This window comes from Lottia gigantea (assembly GCF_000327385.1).
Source record: "Lottia gigantea unplaced genomic scaffold LOTGIsca_87, whole genome shotgun sequence".
In the NCBI taxonomy this organism is placed as follows: domain Eukaryota; kingdom Metazoa; phylum Mollusca; class Gastropoda; family Lottiidae; genus Lottia; species Lottia gigantea.
In genome coordinates this window covers 188076-209996 of record NW_008710867.1, presented here as the reverse complement: position 1 = coordinate 209996, position 21921 = coordinate 188076, and the positions used below count along the sequence as shown (strand labels likewise).

Sequence of the window (21921 nt, the reverse complement as noted above, 5' to 3'; positions counted from 1 at the left end):
CCAATCAAAACCCTTCTTTCCAACTAATCTGGAATTAGTTGTACAAAAAATAACATCATTTAAGGGCCATTTATGGTTTGCTTCTCTGTCAATTTACTGTCAGAAGTCTGTGATTCCTGCAATTTTAGAAATGCGAAACCACATTACAATAACTGGGTTTTTGAAATATCTACTTTGTAAAACGCTAAGTTTTAGTGGAATTGCAGGAACCACAGACATCTGATTGAAAATTAGAATGGTGTAAATTGATGCTATCAGTGTCCCTGATACACATAAAAATTTCAGGAAACCTTTTTACAATCTCTTTAATGTACTAAGCTTTCCTTAATGTTGTTACAAATTGTCGGCATTTAGAAGAAGTTAGTTGAAGAGGTGAATTGATTTTGGCATAAACTGAACGATACATGTTTTATGACTAGTTCTAATTAGATTGTCTTGATTAGACCATATTGATCCGAAATTTTACTACCAACTTAGCTAGCTCTTGGAGAATACATCTATACCAACCAATGGCTCAACTCGATCAGTGGGATGGCGGCCCTGGATTTTTTTCCCCCTAAGATATTTTTTGGTTAACATATTAAGCTTTCATGCATTCTGAGATCCCCCTTGTAAGTCAATTTAATTCTGTTACTGGAAGATTTAAAGATTTCCAGTGGGTAGTTAATGCTATTTATAGAATTGGGGCACCCTAAGGAGTGGGGGTCCATGGACGTGGTTCAACCGGTCCCTTTCGGTATAAAATACTTCTTTAAAGGGATTGTAAAGAAGTTATCTAAATTTTTTATGTGTATCAGGGACACAGATAGCTTTGATTTGCACCATTCAAATTATCAAACAGACGGCAAAACAAAAAATACATTTTCATACTTACTTTACGTTTTTCTGTATCCAATGATATGAATTTCGTATCCGAGAAAAAGTTTCCATGAAAGACCATTTTGAATCCATTTGAACAGTCAGGTATTCATGGCATTTGATGATAACTCATCATTCACGCATCAGAATTATTTCAACTTCACAAATTACATTTTTATATCTAGTGCAGATAGGCGAAATAAACAAATGAGTTAAAGAACTAGTGCAGATAGACGACCAATAAATTAAAACTCCTGGGTATACAGTAACGTCAACAGATAGATGTATCTTTCCATACAAGATAAATCACTTTACAAAATGTTTTTTTTTTTCATCTAAAGCACTGCAGTAGAAACTTCATGGGAAATTGTCAAAAATGAATGAGGAAAAACCAGAAAAAGCCCAAAATACTCTATAAGTTGTCCATATACCAAATCCATTGACGTTTCAATATTATTTTTTTTGATTCTGTTAAGTTTCACTTTTTCTGTATATAACAATTCAACGAATCTAGTCACTTTCAAATAACTAAATGGAAAATACTGAAATATGCCCAGAATTGTAATGAAATATTCCCAAAATTGTAATGAAATATTCCTAAAACGTAATGAAAAAAACACAAAACTGTAATGAAATATTCACAAAACGTAATGAAATTTACTTAATCATAATGAAATTCACTTAATCGTAATGAAATACTCCAAATTCGAAAACAAACGATGACAAAAACCGGAAAGATAAATCCAACACGTCTTCAAACACTAAAAACCAAAATAATTGTTAAAGCTCTCTGTCATCAGACAGTAGATTTTAAAAACCTGTCACTCAAATATTGATCCCTGTAGAACACAGAACGCTGTATTTGACAAGCGTTATCAAGCGTTCTCTTTCAAACTGTACAGAGATCATACAGTGGTGTGTTATATATGGTCTACTCTGTTTCTATCACAGTTAAACCATACTGACTCACAGCTGTATAGAAAACCAATAGTCAGCTATCAGCTGAGAACCACAACACATCAGGACTGTTGATTTGGCTTATTTTCTGGACATGACTGGCAGGGCAGCTCTTGCTGGCATAACCAACAGTAGTTTGAGCATTTGGTGACCATGAATACGTCATCTGTCCTCACTATACCTGTATTTTTTAAATAGGTACAGAATAAGTCAACTTTCCTCATTATTCAAGTCAACCCAGCTGTAAATGGGTACAGAATAAGTCATCTTTCCTCATTTTGTCAGTCTACCCAGTTGTAAATGGGTACAGATAATCATCGATAAAGCCAAGATGTTTGACCACAGTGGCAAGGACCAGCTGGTAGACTCATGAAACTATGTAGAGGGGTTTTGGAGAGATATGAATGATGATGAACAAATCAAATTTGGGTTGATTCATAGACAGGATAACAGACAGGACTACAGACAGGATAACAGAGAACCTAAGTTATTGGTAGTCTAAAAGATGACTTGGCATTCCAAGATGACTTATTTAAGTCACAAGATGACTTATTTAAGTCACAAGATGGAAATAACAAAATTGGGGTAGAAGTAATATCAGTCAACATTAATCTTGAGCTTAAAGACAGCCCTATCTAATATCATCCAGCAGTAATCATCTAATCAGCCCTAGAGCTAATGTCTGGAGTCGTCTTCCTTAATCCTCTAATAAACAGTTCAGATATTAAAAATCTTCTGCCATACTTATCAAGTTCTACTTGTATCCCTCATCAGATTACAGCTTCCAAAAAAGGAGAGAAAGAAACCATTTTTTACCAGAAGAACCACTTAAGTGCCCTTAGGATCCATTTTAGGAGATTTATTCCAGTGGAAAAAAGAAAGTAATAACTATATTTTACAAGGAGAACAACTGAGGTTCACAAGGTTCTTTTCTACCAGCTGATCCTTTGGCCAAACCTCTTGACATTGATCTTTCCTGGATTAAAGGTACCCATTTACAGCTGAGTTGACTAATGAGGACCCTTTCTACCAGATGGTCTTTGGCCGAACTTCTTGACTTTTATCGTGCCCAGATTATCTGTACCCATTTACAGCTGGGTTGACTGGAATAATGAGGATCCTTTCTACCAGTTGGTCCTTGACCAAACCTCTTGGCATTGATCTTTCCTGGATTATCTGTACCCATTTACAGCTGGGACGACTGGAAGGATAAGGACCCTGTCTACCAGCTGGTCCTTTGCCAAACCCCTTTGCCATTCTACCATACCACTAACAGAACAATTTGTCAATCCACATCTATTTTGGAGTGTCTACAAAGCCAATTTGTTACTTTTTAATAAGAAACAATCTAGGAAATCAGATTCAACTGATCACATTAATCAGTCTAAAGATTGGACGGTCGTTCTCGCTTAGAAAACTTTCAGACCGACTGACCTTCACAACTGTCAATTTCAATGATTAAAACTAGTCCTTAATCCAATAGCTGGACCGTAACTAATAAACTAAGAGAGTGTCTGTATTCCACGAGTCTATCCGTAAAATCAATAAATCTGTTAATGAAGTAATTTAAAACGGCACTGTCCAGTGAAACGAATCGCTACTCGACGACGGGGAACGCCAGAAATGAGATTTTGACAAACGATTTTGAATTTTTGATGAAAAGCATGATGTCCCTCTTGCAAAGCTCACTGAGTCTTGTTATTCTATATAGGGCCCCCTTATTCAAAAAAATCTAACGCAATGTATTGTATTTCAAAATCTATAGATGTCTTTTCTATATATGGCTGAGTCTCAAAAAAAGATAATTCTAGACACACATAGATTTGAAGGCTCAAAGTTCGACGGTGAGCTGTGAACACTATTACTGATTAGCTCAGCTAAAAAATTCCTATTTCTGAAAGATACGATTGGTCAAACGAATCGCGGACCTGTCCCTTTAAACTGAAATAATCTGGCTTAAGGCAGAAATTATTAAAAGAATACTTGACAAATTACATGATGTAAAAGAGGCAATAAAATTGCTCAATTTGGAAAATAGCAATTTTCTGTCATTCTTGAAGTAAAAACATCTATTGTAAAAATGGTTCTCTTCAAAGAAAACTAGAAAATTGTAATTGGAAAAGATTAAAAATTGCATAAAAATGATGACAGGAGAATTTATTGCAATAATCCAGGCTTGCTTTTAAAGTATTATTGAAATTTCTAAAAGGTCAAAAGTTAAAATATCTGAAGGCTGAATATGGAACAGAAAATAAAAGTCGTAAAAAATTGTTTTATGAAGTTTTAATAAGGAAGTTGAATTTTGGTTAAGCACAAACAAAATCTCAGTAAGTGTTCAAAGAAATGTATTTAATTGTACACTAACTCAATGCAGAATATTAACTCTACATAGAACACAAAAATCTGGTTTTGATGTTTTGATTGCTGAAGTTGAACAAACAAATTTTCTAATCTGAAACTGGTATCAGGTGTTCAAAGAAATGTATTTAATTGTACACTAACTTAATGCTGTATTTTAACTCTGCATAGAACACAAAAATGTGGTTTAATCCTATGATTAACAAATCAAATTTTGGTTACCGGTAATAATAAACATATTTTAATCTCAAAATGGCAGCAAGTGTTCAAAGAAATATATTTAATTGTACACTAACTTAATGTTGTATCTTTTCTCTGTATAGAACACACAAGCCATTACTCAAAATTGATTCAGATTTCCAAGATAATTCGATTAAAAAAAAACAGAAGTTGTTGAGATTTGTAAATGTTGTAAAAAGTACAGTCAATAAACGATGAAAAACTAACTTAATTCAATTTCACACCTCATCAAAGATAACTCAATATTCTTTGAATTCGTGTGGTTCGGATAAACTTAATACAGTTAAACCTGTATCCCTTGTATTAAACAAAACCCTTTAAATAATGATTGGAATACCGTTAAATATCCAAAATACCCTTTAATTAACAACCAACATACACTTTAATTAACAACCAACATACACTTTAATTAACAACCAACATACACTTTAATTAACAACCAACATACCCTTTAATTAACAACCAATATACCCTTTAATTAACAACCAATATACCCTTTAATTAACAACCAACATACACTTTAATTAACAACCAATATACACTTTAATTAACAACCAACATACCCTTTAATTAACAACCAAAATACCCTTTAATTAACAACCAACATACACTTTAATTAACAACCAACATACACTTTAATTAACAACCAATATACCCTTTAATTAACAACCAACATACACTTTAATTAACAACCAACATACACTTTAATTAACAACCAATATACCCTTTAATTAACAACCAACATACACTTTAATTAACAACCAACATACACTTTAATTAACAACCAACATACACTTTAATTAACAACCAATATACCCTTTAATTAACAACCAACATACACTTTAATTAACAACCAATATACCCTTTAATTAACAACCAACATACACTTTAATTAACAACCAACATACACTTTAATTAACAACCAACATACACTTTAATTAACAACCAATATACCCTTTAATTAACAACCAACATACACTTTAATTAACAACCAATATACCCTTTAATTAACAACCAATATACCCTTTAATTAACAACCAACATACACTTTAATTAACAACCAATATACCCTTTAATTAACAACCAACATACACTTTAATTAACTATAAGAAATAATATATCAGAAGAAACAATTACAAGACCCTTTTAATAACATTCAAAGACCCTTTAAATAATGATAAAAAGACCCTTGAATGAACAACCAAAAGATCCTTGAAGGAACAACCAAAAGACCATTGAATAACAACCAAAAGACCCTTGAAGGATCAACCAAAAGACCCTTGAATGAACAACCATAAGACCCTTTAAAAAACAATCAGAGGACCTTCAAAATTGGCTACAAGAAGGTCAGGAACACCTAAGGTCACTCTGCAAGAAGTGGAATCCCTTACAAAAGTCCACAAAGGCAATATCGCTCATTGGGAACTTTTTACGAGACTAGTTTTCTCTATCATATCAGCCCTGTGAATCAAGTCTATCAATTTTCCGCTGGAATAAACATTTGGAGAGCAGATCGTTTATCGAACGCCGACTTGAAGTAAACTATCGTAAAAACATCTGGCTTTCCAGCTCGACTAGAATCAATTTCATTTTTTTTTCATCTCTGACATTTCCTGATTCAGAAAAAATCGACACGAAAAACCAACATGAATCACGAGGAAAAAAACCCAGCAAATATCAGATCTGTTTGAAGAAATCTGACTACTATAGAAACAAAATGCAAGAGAGTTTTACATCTTCCTGATTCAGCCAGGATAGTTTTCAGCCTAGATAATTATGGCAAGATGTAGGCGGATTTCATCCAATCACTGTCAAGATGACAACAGCTCTAACTCATTCCTTTGATGCCAATCTTTAGATGGAATTGCGACAGAATGCAGGCAACACTGCAGATAAAAGTTTAAAATAGACTTGTACATATTAATTTTCAGCACCTAATAAGACTAATGAAGACAGGCAATGCTTTGTAGTATGCAATGGGGCAAAATTTTGTGACACCTGTGGCATGAGCATACTCTTTCTGTATTCTATGGAGGAATCATTGTTACTTCTTTTGTCTTTTATGGACAATTTACGCATCAGCCCTACCCAAACTAACTTCTTAAAAGGGGCAGTTCTGGGGGTGGAACCACAGACGAATCAAAATCAAGCGCCTTAGAGTCGAATAGTGAATTATGTTTATAAAGAAACTAGATTTTTTTTTTTACGCAATAACAAGATGATTTTTATCGCAGCGAAAAGGCTGTTGTAAAAAGTCATGGAAGTGATTAACAAGTCTGGAGATACAAGACTATAAAGCTGTTAACTTTTATTGAAACAATGTGATTGACTGGGTAATGATATCTATTAGACGTGATCTATCAGGACGTTGCTGTCAGAAGGTATTTTACTTGAAGATAAATAGGTCTGGACATAAAAGCCTATTATGTAAATCCACAAATAAAAAAGATAAATGTGTTTTCTGATGTTCTTTAACTTGCAGACAACTTCCTTACAAGACGTAAAATCACGTTAACCATCTACCAGTAAGAAAAAATGAAATGAAATGAATGGAGTCTTATGTCCAACTCTTCTGCACCTAATTGGGCAGAACATATGCAACAGGTAATACATGCAGTGTAAAATGAGGCAAATTTTACCAGTACAGTGACATAATCCTACTCCTGTTTGATTTCCAACTGTCGAGGGATCTTTAACTCACAGCCTGTAGTACACAGCCTGTAGCACACGGGGCCTCGGTTTATTGTCCCATCTGAACGACTAGACACTTTTCCCATGTCAGCCCCTCTTACCTGTATCACTGACATGGGGGAAACCTGGTTGAAAAATCGGAAGGTTTTATCTTGATCTAAGCCGGGATTGTATTTCATCAGAAAGAAATCTACAAATTAAGGAATTAGTATCATTATGTTTCTAACCAGTTGGTATTCAGGAAACCGAGCCGACACTTAATTAGATAGGAGGCAATACAATAGAATAAATTAATACTGGTGGTCTATCTCGTTAGTCTAACGAACATTAGAACCATCGCTACCATTGTGCTCTATAATAGGACAGAGTTCCTTACAAGGTTCCTCAACATCCTGCGAGTCTGTGTCTTGGATAATAAGTACACGGAATGGAACATGTAATTCTGAATCAAATTCTCAAAACCAGCTGCTCTCAAACAAACTTATAAATTCCAAAATTTAAACAGAAAATACAATGAAGCTAAAAGAATCTTTGCAGCTGTTCGGCTAATGAAGAAAGTTAATGCCATGCAGTGTGCAATGAGGGAAATTCTTAAGTATTCAGTTCAATAAAAGATTCCTCAGAACACTAGTGATCAAAATTTATACAAGCAAGACAATTCCGTACATCAAAAATCTCACCCAAAGTATGTCAAAATCGAGAGTAAAAGTTGTATAGTAGTGGACTCCTCCAAAGAGAAGTATCATCAGGTGTTTCCAAGTAACCAAGATAAATAAAACAAAATTTACTTTTCTTCCCTTTGAAAGACAAACATAACTAAATTTGTAGAAAGTTTTGTGAAATTTGAGTTGAATAAAATAATGTAAAAGAGAAAATATAACTGACATGTAATATATCATTATCTATTATTCTAAACCTACTCAGTTTATATCTAATTCCAAATAGATTAAAATAGAATTTTTTTTTTTCAATTTTCAAAATAGCTGACACAAACTCTAATGGCTTATAAAAGAGCAAATATTAAACAAATGATTTTCTTGAAACTTCCTTGTGTATATATGTCACTTTTCATTTTGTATATATGTCAGTTTTATTTGTGTATGTGTCAGTTTTCTTCTTGTATGTTCATCATTTTTCTTCTTGTAGATTTTGTGTGTGTATATATGCCAGTTTCCTGTGTGTATATATGTCAGTTTTTATTTGTATATATGTCAGTTTTTATTTGTGTATATGTCAGTTTTTATTTGTATATACATCAGTTTTTACTTTTTATATATGTCAGTTTTTATTTGTGTATATGTCAGTTTTTACTTTGTATAAATAGATCAGTTTTCTCCTTGTATGTATGTCAGTTTTCTCCTTGTATGTCAGTTTTATCCCGATACATATATATGTCAGTTTTCTCCTTGTGTATATATGTCAGTATTCTACTTGTATGTATGTCAATTTCATCCTGATACAAATGTCATTTTTCCTGTTGTTTATATACCAACTTTATTTTGATACATATGTCAGTTTTAACTTTGTAAATATGCCAAGATAGCAACCACAAAAACACAATGCTCATGAGCAATATAAGCACAAATTTCCACAAACTTGCATGACTTTGGGAAAGAAATTTCAACTCACTACTTTTTCACTGAATTAAATCCAATTTCCATCTGTACCATCAACAATAGATTCAAAACTCAGTCAGGAGAAAAATTCAGAGACAAAGTTTTTAGACTGATAATCGATATAAAGTAGGAATTTTTAGATTGAATTTTAACAACCTTTCTCCCTGTAGACATCTGAGTATTTCTAAAATTCTTTCACTTTTTTCTCTCTGACTGACACCAAATCAAAATCAAATATTTTAAAATCGTTCCTGCCTTTAACGCCAATCTCTCTTGGGAGTTCACAAGCTTCCTTTTAACTTTAAATTCTACTTTGTTTTTAAACAGATTTCGACACCAGTTTGTTGGTTTAAAAAAAAACTGGAATCTGGAGAGTTTTAACTTGAATTTAATGATGATTTATGAACTTATATTTTCGTCTTTTTCATCAACTTTTAAACACTAAATGGCAAAGGTTAAAAAGGCCTAAGTCATGAGCTTGAAGCTCTGTGATATTCAGTGAAGTCACTGAGTGCCAGAGCATAAAGGATAAGTCCTAAGCTTAAGCTTTAAGCTCTGAGATAAAAAGTCTTAGGTCATGAGCTTTAAGCTCCCAGTTTTTCTTTAAGCTTTGTTGAAGAAAATAGGACAACGTGTTGGCAATTCATGCCCTGAGCTTCACATGTGACATAACTGAGGGCAATATGAGCTTAAAGGTCTAAGAACCGAGCTGAAATGGTCTTTTAGAGAGTATCCACAAATCAACTGCACAATTAATAGAAATATATTTTTCCCAATTCCTTGGATGCAAAAAAGGGTATTTTACATGTGCATTATATTCGCAAATATACAGTATATATAGCACACTGTAATAAAGGAACTTTAAGAACCAAGTAGGTCATAGGTTAGTCTAAGTAGGAACTGGATTAATTCAATAGAAGACTCGACTCACACTGACAATATCTGATTCTGACAGCTTTCATTCTAGAGACAGGAAAACAAGTCAGTATTAGAATACATAATCACAGTCACAGTTACACTGCAGTATGTTTGTGATAGTACTGTCTAACACCCAGTGGTGACTGGTGAAGTGGTTCACCTCAACTCAATATAGATAGTAAAACCTAAGAGTGGTTCACTGTTGTACCGTACTGTTATTTACTTACAATCACCAGACATCACAGAACTCTGAGAAATATCAAGATGGTTCACTGTTGTACAATGATTTGTCATATTTACAAACACCACACATCACTGAAATATCAGGGTGGTTCACTGTTGTACAAAGTTTTGCTATAGAAAAACATCACCTAGCCTTCAGGAATAAATTTTAAGAGTGGTTGTTGTAAAAGGTTTTACTTACAAACAACAGACATCACCCAGCTCTAAGGAAAATCTATGGGTGGTTTTTGTTGTAAAAGTGGTTGTTGTTGTACAATGTTTTGTTAGAGACAAACAACACATCACCTCAAATCACAACACATCACCTAGCTCTGAGAATCAAAACCTAAGGGTGGTACAATGATATTTCATTTAAGCACAACACATTACCTAGCTCCACACCTAAAATAAACAGGGTGGTTTCTGTTGTACAATACTTTATTTGCACTCACTTTATTTCATTCTGTATAAAGATTTCGATATGTCTGTTGTATTTCTAAACCGCTCGGTTACAACCGAGAATTAACCGACGCGGTTACAACCGAGAATTAACCGAAGCCTGGAGTGCTAGTAGAGATAATCTACAAACTATTTAACCACGCAATATACAAGTCACGAGAATCATTCAGAATCATTCACAATAAAAATTGTGATGAACACGCTCGAGGTTTTTTCTACGGGCTATAATTTAATTATAACTCCTTTTCTAATTCAATTTACGCCACGTTTAAATTTGTTACAAGTAATTTGATTGGTTAAATTGACAGTTTGATTTTGTTAGGCGTATTTTGATTGGATTAACTTTTATTAAACTGATCTTGATCGGCATTGACATTTTCAGCGCCATTTTCTTTCTGGAAGTTCGGTGTAAACTGAAAATTGATTTGATTTAGAGAGAAGAGGTTTTTCTGATGGAATTTCCTGGCATGAGAGGTCGAAAGATTAATACGTGTATCCTGACATGAATATGTTTTCTAGCGTCCATTTTTTTTTAACGAAACTGAATTAGCCTTAAAGGGGCAGTCTGGTTGGAAAATTTGTGTGCTCAAATCAATGAAACCAAACCTTTCCTTTAAATTTTAACTCAAAATATCTTGCCGTAGAGTTAAAAATAGATTACATAAGTCGCTATGTTTTTAAGTTTCCGCTGGGAAACAATGCGGATGTATAATTTTCACCAATAATGGCCGAAACATACAATAATGGCCTTTAAAAGTGTGTCGTTTATCATTTTCAGTCCCATTTCTTAACGTTTTTATTTTAGATTTTGACAGACAATTAAATGTTAAAAAAGTCATTTATTTTTCCATTTTTAAAAGTGATACAGGTATATTAAATAAGGTTTAGTCAGCTGGTAAGGCAAATAATTTTATGACTATAGCCCTTAAAAATGTCTCTTTCTTTGCGCTACATCCACTTGCAAATTTGCTCAAGTGAGTATTTTTTAAAATTCAAAATTATTGAGTTTTAAATATATATTTAAAAGTATTTGATTTAGGTGTTAGATCCCCATTAGAATTTGTCAAGTTTTTCTGACTCTTGCTTAACCAACATCTGTCAAAATAACTATCAGAAGTCAGATGAAAATTTGTATTTTGTCGTTGTATGAACGAAAGAAGATGCAATAAAAAAAATAGTCCATAAAAAAACCATAATTTTAGTACAAAATCAAATTATATGTGAGACATTTTTACAAAATACATTGCAGTAACCTAATCTAAATACCATGAGAAAGTGTTGAGTAAATTGAAATGTTACCAGGACATACAAAATTCATCTTTTACCAGTTCCAAATTAAATTATTTCTTTAACAATACTGAAAAGGTTAAATTCTAACTTGTAGAAACTATAACTTATAAAAGTTGATATATATGTTTAGGTGAGGAAAACTTAAAGAGTTGATTAACACATGAGATGTTTGTGCCATGTGTTCAGATGGGAACACATGAAGTGTTTGTGTTTTGAACACATTAAATGTTAAAGTGCTGCATGCATTGAACACATATGTGTTGATGTGTTGTGTTGAGGAAGTTTGATTCTGATTGTGTATTGAATTTGTTGTTTCTGTGATTTGAGCACATTAGGGTTCATGTGTTTTGATGTTGGTGTGCAGAACACATAAAATGTGTTTACAATCAGCACATGTAAGAAATAAAACACAATGCATTCAAAGTTTATGCCTTTTCTCATAAAAAAAATATATTTACTGTGTTTGAATTGACGGCAAAATAAAGGACAACATACCTTCAAGTAGTAGACTAGAAGTTCGTTAAGTGAGGGGTCAGCATTAAGGTTAACGAGGAAAGCTCGGCCCTGTTCTACCTTGATACCAGATGTTTCCACTGATATTCCCATCTGTTCTAGGGCATTATGTCGTTGCTGAAAAAAAAATTTCTTTCATGTTAGAAAAAATGGCTCTATCGTTAATTGGATTTCCGGCAAAGAAAAATGTAGGATAATGTCAAAGGGAAATCAAAGCTCTGTTTCCTAATGAAGATTATAAATTCGGTCATCAAAGACTGGGTGAACTTTTTTACTGGTATATCAGGGATTACATTATTGTATAGCATTATTATATAGCATATTTTTAACCTAACCCTGCTTTAACCAATCAAATTTCTGCCCTCTTCAAATCTGGTATTTTGTGAGAGACTGAAGGGATTTGATTGGTTAAAACAGGTTATTTTAACAAATGTTTAAGAAGGTGTAGGCCTCCAAAAGAATAACAAAAACTTACAGTATGGATCATGTCAGTCTCTTTTAATTTTTCTTCCCAAGTCTTCGTCATTTCCTTCATCAAATGTTCTGATTCCTGCAGCCTGTCTTTGAGATCTGGCGCCTGCATGCTCTGAAATTAAAATACCAGATAAGTATAACACCCAATTCTTTCATAGAATGGCATCAGAGTTATACCTTTCAAAGACAAGAAATTTCCATTCTAAAATTAGATTTTTTGTGGTAACATAACGAACCTGTGCATCTCTGAGTTGATTGCGTAGCATCTCTAGTTCTTCACGTAAATCTCGTATGATTCTAGCGTTAGGGTCTTCATTAACGACAGCATGGTTGACAATTCTCTTGGCACGGTCAGCGTAACGTAACGTGGACAGGGTCTCTTCATAATTATCACCAGCTGGACTGATGGTCGCTATCATTACTGTTTTACTGTTACCACCAAGATTGTCCTGGAACAGATTAGCCAAATCTCGTGAGGATTGGAAATTTAGAAAAAGGGACAGGTTGAGGAATGGGGGGAAAGAGGGAATTGTGATCATGTGGGGGAAGTGCTTCACTGTTTTCACCAAGGTTGTCATGGATGAGGGGAAAAGCCTGTAGCAGAATAGTTAGAGAAAAGACACAGGGAAGATGGTACTGGCTGTTTTCCCCCCATATAAAGTCACCATATTGGAAAATTCACAGAAAAGGGCGGGAAATCATGAGAAAGTTTAGAGAAAGGGGGAAATGCTCAGAAAAAAGAAGGAAACATAAAGAGGTTTTAGATCCATAGTGGGGTAAGTGTTGCAGCTGATCTGCAACAAAACTCTTCACAAATGGATGAACATTAATGACCAAAAAAATGAGGAATGTATTGATCTAACCAAGAAAGGAAACAAAACTTGACTGTTAAATTATTTTTCTTAAGTTTCTTATGACAAGATCTTTAAACAACCAACACAAGAAAAAAAGAAATTATTGAAAGTTTTTTCGAAAAGCAAGGCTGTAATTTCCATCAACGTTAAAGTGCCTAACTGTCTATAGAAAGGTAAAATGACTGTTTAGGGAAAATGTTTGATGGGAAGATAAATAGAATAGTGGAAGAGAAAATGGACAGTTATCTGTTTAGTTTGAAAACAAATCACGATAAATTACTACACTCCTGACAACCCATTAACTCCAATCAATATATATCTCTACGCCAGCCGCTATAGTTCTCACACACCAATTTAGATGTTGGCGGTAGCAGAGCTGAATGGGAGGGTTCAATTTTCATGGTGGTAGCTTGCAGCTGTCTTAAACTGGCTGTTGCACAGTGTTATTCCGTGTTGTTGTGGCTAAAACAGCATGCTTACTCTTCAAGAGCTGATGAAAAGTGGCTGTAGGTGTTTGGATGGTGGCGTTAGCAGATTGAGGCTGTTTAGAGGACGGCTGTCTCAAGGGAATGGGAAGAATAAGCATGATGTTTTGTCCACAAGATAAATACCAAAAGGTTTGACCAATGACCAGCCGGTTGTTATCCATGTGATACATGGTTTTGGACAAGGACTTTGTGTTAAAAAAGACCCTTGAAAAAAGTGGTCCTTGTAAATCTTGGTTGTGTCTCTTTTAGTGTAAAGATCATTGCCAAGAAGCTAGCCCACAAAATATCAATTATGATGATTCTTTCTTTTACCAGAAAGAACACTACCAAAGGTCTGGTTCAAGAAACAGCTGCTAGAAAGCATCCTAAAAACCTAAATTGTTATCCTTGATAAAAATGGTTGTTCTTCATTCACTGAATAGACCATTACCAAGTTCTGGTCAAGGAACAGCTGGTAGAAAGAATGAGAGACAAAAGTGGAATCCTGAGATGTTTCTAACTTGTATTACGCAATAGAAAAATACAATAAGATTGCGTTTATAAGGAACACAGATATCAAAATGTCATTTACAGAATGAAGATATAATATCTAACTCTATATATCAAACAGAATAAATAATAGAAAAGGGAATGTCAAGAATAAATCTCATCTTCAGGTACACAATCCTCATCAGAATTGGATAGAAAAACCACCATTTTGTAAGGATTACAACTTAGGTTCATAAGGATCCTTTCTACCAGCCAGCTCTTGGCCAAACCTTTGGCATTGATCTTTCAGTATCAAATTACAGCTGGGTCAACTAGTAAAATGAGGATCCTGTGTACCAGCCAGCCCTTGGCCAAATCTCTTAGCACTGATCTGTCAGTACCCAATAACAACTTGTTCAACTGGTATAATGAGGATCCAGTTTACCAGGCCAAACTTTTGGCATTGATCTTTCAGTATCAAATTACAGCTGGGTCAATTGGAATGATGGGGATCCTGCTGGTCTTAGGACAAACCTCTTGGCATTGAGCTCTACCAGATCATCCATCCTCATTTTACAGCTGGATTGAATGCAACTGTGACTCATCAAATGAAATTTAACTATCCTAAAAAATCCAGACGGATTCCACCAACTCCAAAATAAACCTAATTCTAGACCAAACTTTTCCTTTAAATCTTATATTTTTATAAGATAACCTTATTTTTCTTCTTCCCCCAGTTCAAAGAAACTTCCAGAATATTTTAATAGAAAAGCAGAACATCTGAAGGGAAAATAATTGTCTCCATATAAAGCCTTTGTTTAAAGCTGTCAATTTTCTCCACAACTTTCTTTTCAATTCCAAATTGATGTCTCAAATAACACATGTGACTGAACTCAGACTGTTTTGGAGATTCAAATTTTCTTCATTTTTAAAGGAATGCCAAAATTTATGGCTTGAATTTTAAAGTATCTAAATTCGTTCCATAATTTTGTAATTAGTAGAAGATTTTTTGACCCAACTTCCATTTTTTAGGAGGTTTGATGTCTCTGTAATTTGTGACCACAACAGACGAACAACAGACGAACGACCAAGATTTATCATCATTGAAAAGCGCATTTCTGTCATTTTTAAACATCTATACATGAACTTAAGATAAGCTAATAAGAGTTACCTACCTTTAACAGCCATGTTAACACAGAATCTCTGTAGGGTACAAATTTATTTTTGTTTTTGCCGGCAGCTTGGTCTGCAAGACTTGAGATCACCAAACCAAGGGTTGTCAGGGACCTGAAATACAAATAAGAAGATCCATAAGGGCGCATCCTGGACAGCCAGATCCAAAGGGTAGCTCACAACTGGTTTATGACCATCTCCTGTTTCCAAAACATAAAAATTGGTAGAGACTTTGAGGCGCCATCTACTGATGAATTAAACTGGATTCCAAGACGTAGCAATTTCTATCTTGGAATATGGTACCAAAGTAGTCAGAGACTAAGCAAATGCTACTTCACTTGGACTATTTTTGGAATGTGACCTACCTACCAGATATTGGCATTTATTGGGTATCTTCCTGGCATCAAAGACAACTGATACTTACTTGTTGATGTTACTGCCCTCTTTCAGTCTATCACCTACAGCTCCTGTTTTCTGAGCTCGTTCACTTCCAGCTAAATCTACCAGACTCAATTTACTCACTTTCTCTCCTGATACCTGAAGATACAAAGACAACTTAATATAGGTGGAGCTGAACAAGAACACCACCTCAGAGACTGGTCAAAAATTACCCATTATTACCCAATCCTGATACCCGAATCAGAGCCCTCGACAGACAGACAGTAAATATTGTGGCTTATTGTTTACAGACTTTCCGTCAAGAGCTCTAATTGGCTGTATTCACTCAAAATGTCTGCATTTACAAACTTCCGTAATACAAGAAAGGTGACTATTGTAGTCAAGGTATAAGACATATGATACATTAGAATTATCTCGAATGTTTTCAAATTATCATCAATTATAACATTTTTCTGAAATTTCTTTGAAGTCAGTCAAACATGCTTGAATTGAAATATGATAATCAAATGTTAAACATCAACATAAGTTTGATTGATCATGACAAATTACATATTTTTTTTGTGTTTTTTCCAATTTCTAGGTCGCTTTGTTTTGATTGAAACAACATTATTGGATATCATCGAATAAACGCGAGGAAAATGTCAATTTTATTATATCTATTGTTTATTTTTGATCATTTTTGTAAGGAGTGACGTTTTTAAACCAATAAAATTGATTTCCATGACGACAAATTCAACACTGGGATTTGTACTAGAGGAAGTATTCGACCCATTTTATTTCAACACGGATCTAGATTTGTCTTTTTCATGACTTTTCTATGGTATGTTTTTCGCTGATCATCTAAAGTCAGACGAAATTATTTGTAACACATTGAAAAATGTGCTCTCTGTATTTAGAGATTAATTTAGCGTCTTCCTTTTAGCTTGAACTGACAAGTAAAGTCTGTCCATCAGCGTTCGTGCTTGGCATCCATTGACCAACACAATTATTTTGTAATACATTAAAGTATCTATCAAATCAAACACTCTTTATAAAAAGAGATTAATTTAGTGTATTCATTTAAGGAATTCTGGGAAATTCAGTGTTGAACTGACAAGTAAAGTCAGTCCATCAGTGTTCGTGCTTGGCATCCATTATTTTGTAATATATTAAAGTATCTATCAAATCAAACACTCTTTAAAAAAAGAGATTAATTTAGCGTCTTCATTTGAGGAATTCTGGGAAATTCAGAGTTGAACTGACATGTAAAGTCTGTCCATCAGCGTTTGTCCAAAGACGGACATAATTATTTTTTAACACATTCAAATATTTAGCCACTCAAACGCTCTTTAAAAAAAGAGATTAATTCAAAGTCTTCATCTGAGGATTTCTGGGAAATTCCATGTTTTAACAATGCATAATTATATATCATTCTTTTTATATTTTAATCGTTTCTAATTTTATAACTTAAGTAGTATAAAAAAATATCATTAATATCAGATTTAAAAAAAAAAGCCGAATTCATTAATGTTTTAACGATGTTATTTTCTGCTGCGTTGAATAATTAAATATCATTTTATTACATTCTTAATATGTCATAATTTATGCTGAACAAAATATACTGGTAATTAACATAAAGTGCTGATCATGGAATACAAAAACTGTCAACTTTAGTCATGAAATACACCAGAAATTTGACAGATTGAACAGTTAGGTGACAATGAATCCATTTGTTTTTATAGCTATGAACCAATACCCACAAACCCATACATTCTAAAATACGAGAACATATATACTTATACCTCCAAAATACAACCAGAAACTTAAAATAATAGAATTAATCATAACAATTGATATAATCACAATAATCAATGTAATCATTAATCAGTATAATCAAATTAATCACTGTAATCAATATAACCAATTGTAATCAATATAACCAATTGTAATCAATATAACCAATTGTAATCAATATAACCAAATGTAATCAATTCAGTCATAGTTATCAATATAATCACTGCAATCAATGTAATCAATATGATAACTGTTATCAATATAATAACTGTAATAACAGTAATCAATGTAATCAATATAATCACTGTGATCATTATAAACATTGCAATCAGTATAATCACTTCCATCAATTTTAGTGATTATATTGATTACAGTAATTATATCAATTACAGTGATTATATTGATTACAGTGATAATATTGATAACAGTGATTATATTGATTATGGTGATTATATTGATTACAACATTCACTAATCATTGCATCAATATAGGAAATCACTTCAAAGAAAGTAAAAAGCATGACTGAATAAATGAATGAACAAATGAATGAAAGAATAAATCGAATGAATGAATAATAGAAATGAATGAATAAAAAGAGACAAGGGATGTTGTGTGACAGTTTGACGGATGAGAGAAGGTAGCCAGAAGGTGATTTACATTATATATTCAACATCGTGGTCTCTGTCTCTCCCTTCCTTGAAATATACATCACATTCTTAATGATATATAGCCAGTATAGAGAACAGTCACCCCTGAATCAATTCTGTACCAAATACTCAATATTTCATTTTCAATTTGTGATAAAAAAAACAACCCTAGTACTAACGACCCAAATCGCAAAACAAAACCAAAAAATCCAAAACATTGGCAATGCATCGAACTTGAAAGAGGTATCAATTTCATTTTGAAAAAAACTTAAGTACTAATGATCCAAACTGCAAAATGAAACCCGCAATCCAAACAACACAACTTTTCATATGAGGAAGTATATCAATCATAAGCGAGTAAGTATTTCATAATGAGAAGTGGTATCAGGTGTCTAGAAGCCTAAATCTACCATGTAGAAAAACAAAACGTTGTTAGCAGCTAATGAACTTTTCATATGAGGAAGTATATCAATTACATATGAGTAAGTATTTCATAATGAAAAGTGGTATCAGGTGTCTAGAAGAGTAAGCATACCCTGCCTGGCACCACACACACCATTCCTGCTCAATATCACCCACAAAATAGGGGAGATAAAATCTAAGTTAAAATTTCGAGGATAAGGCCCTAGGGTTTTCACCTTAAAACACCTTCTTAAGCTCACCTGAAATGACCCTTACTGCCCTTAGGCTAGTTCTTACAAAATCAAACATGAAGATACAGTAATCTGATTGGTTGAACATCTCTTTTAATGTGAACAACTGTCCAATCAGGAGGCTTAAACCTTCATGAGTTATCAAGGTCCAAAACTTCACCTAAATTGACCCCTAATGCCCTGAATGCTGTATTACCTAACACAAGAGGTGTCTATTGTCACAGCTGATGATGATGATTATCATAACAATGTCATTATAAGTAACAAATTAACTGCCACATAAATACAAGGCATTAGGGGATAAACAGACACCATTATATTAACTGTGACACAATAAAAAGATCATATATATTTTTAAATAGTTTTGACACCTGACATAGGAGGAAGTAGGAGGCTTTACACCACAATAATTGACGCATGACACATTATCTTATTTTTTGGCATAAACTGATTGGATTTTAATAAATAATAATTTGGAAAGAAACAACTTCCTTGTCAAACTATTGTTGTTGGTTTAACTATACTCTTGGATGAATTTGAAGCTACCACCAGACCCTTGTTGACCCTGAGGACATATTCCACCATGTACCAGAGTACCTCTTAAATATCATTTACCCATAACCACATCTTCCCTTTCCAATTATTCTAAATTCAAGCCCTTTAATTCAAACACCCACTGGCCGAAAAAAAAAACACCAACTATATTCAGCTAATCCTCTCTTCCTAACCTATCAAAATCCAACCCCTTATTTTTAAAAACTTCAACTCCATAAAACCCTCACCATTTCAGAATCATCAGCACCATAAGATCCCATCGCACACGTCCCCTCTTCCCCAAAACATTTTTTTCTCACTTCCCGTACCTTACCAGAACAACACCCATCTACCCACATCACCCCCCACCCCACCTCCATCTCTCAAAAGTAAAGGCAGTATATTATACAAGAGAATGTAAGAAGACAATCCATCAATATAAACTGAATGACAGACACAGGTAATGAGTGACAGGTAAGGTGATCAATCATCCAGCTAGAGTGAGCAGCCAGCCAGCCAGCAAGCGAGACAGCCAGAAGGTGTGAAGCTATACCTTTCATAACCTATTGTCTTCATACCCTTAAATACCACTAGTCAGTTTCATCTTGAAAACTCAACATCAACACATCATGATCAATATACCAAGATATTAGGTAAACAAATATTGAACTCTTTTTTTATGAAGGTAAAAATCTTATATGTTTTTAAAAATGGAGGGCAAAAAAACGTATATTTTTTTAAAGATATCCTACATTCTTATTTTCGAGAGAGCAAAATTTTTATTGATTTTAAGAATAAATCTTGAAGAGAGCAAGAATTTAATTTTTTTTAAAACAAATTCAACGAATTCTTTTTTATTTTTCATCTGAATTCTTATTTTATTCTGTAGCAAATTGCATAAAATCAATTTTAATTCTAACAAAATTATGATATTTAAATGTTCCGTTAAAAAACAACCATAATTTACCAGTTTCAATTTTATTCCCATTTCAGAGTTAGTGTACAAACAAATTCTTCATCAGGATTTTAATCAACTTTTCATGATGTTTCCCACAAAGTGCCTTATGCTTGGACTAACTCTCTGTAGTGTTCATTCCATGACAATTTCGGATATTACTATGGAATCAACATTTGGAAAATCGGAACCCAGAAGTCTTGGACCAATTAGAGAAATAGGATCGAATTTTAAGAAACAGTTCTTCAAGCTTTGGAGTTCCAGTACAGATTCTAAGACTGTTAATGCAGACAACCCAAGCATTCCAGTGGACCTAACCAGAGCCACTTTTCGAGAAAAACGATCATCACCTACTGAAGGTAAGAATGACTCTTAAAAAATACTTTGAGTTTCTAAATCAAGGGGTCCTATCAGGTGTTCCTGTACGACTAGAATATATAATTGAGAGACTTGTTATTAAATAAGGCATACAGAAACAAGCTCAAAAATCCACAAGCCCACATAATCAATGAGATGGCCTTGCATGGATTAAATGCTTTAAGCCCACAAGGCAACAAAATGAAAGAGGTAGACATGAAATGAGTCCAAAAATACCACAAAACCAACGAAATTTCAATGAAAATTCTGTTATATTTCAGAACTAATGGGAGAAATGGGTGCAGGAGAGGCTTTGGGTCAACTGGAAGAGCCTCGTAAAGAGTTGACCTTTCTTGAGAAACTAGAATTGGTTAGGAATCTTCAGTTTAATATTTCTATCCCAGCTACCACACCTAGTAAGTTCTTGACATTTTATTTAAACACATCCCACAGATAATATAAAATGAGCTGGAAAATCAGACAATTCAAACTTTTGTAGACAACATTAAGAGGACTGCTTTTTTTCACAGTTTTAGCAATGTTTTTCAAAAGATTGACAATGTCCTTTGCGATCATAGTAGTAAAGGAAATTGTTTCATTTCAGGGCCACCATGGAGGATATTTACCAAACGACCAACAATTGTGAGAACCACAGAAACACCAATCAGAGCACCTCCAGAAGAGCCATTAGAAGCACCAGTTGAAACACCTTTCAGAGCACGAGCAAAAACACCAAGCAGAGCACCAGCTGAAGCACCAAACAGAGCACCAGCTGAAGCACCAAACAGAGCAAGAGCTGAAGCACCAAGCAGAGCACCAGCTGAAACATCACCAGAAGTACCAGCTGAAGCACCAAACAGAGCACCAGCTGAAGCACCAAGCAGAGCACCGGCTGAAACACCACCAGAAGTACCAGAGGAAGCGCCCATGCAAGTACCAGCTGAAGCATCACCAAAAGTGGCTAAAACTTTGATCAAACGTCAATCACCCCATGAAGAAAGGCAAGAAACTCCACCTGTTTGAA

General features: G+C 33.9%; 1 protein-coding gene across 1 annotated transcript in view; it reads right to left on the bottom strand.

Annotated features, from left to right (window-relative positions):
- LOTGIDRAFT_133948 (hypothetical protein) overlaps nt 1-21921 on the bottom strand; it is a gene marked incomplete at both ends in the record, with an annotated part of 54415 nt that overhangs the window by 23760 nt on the left and 8734 nt on the right. The window contains 5 exons of the mRNA XM_009067853.1: nt 12105-12239; nt 12598-12708; nt 12833-13045; nt 15582-15693; nt 16004-16116. Of these exons, the coding sequence (XP_009066101.1) occupies nt 12105-12239; nt 12598-12708; nt 12833-13045; nt 15582-15693; nt 16004-16116 (684 nt within the window). The remainder of the gene's footprint in view (nt 1-12104; nt 12240-12597; nt 12709-12832; nt 13046-15581; nt 15694-16003; nt 16117-21921) is intronic.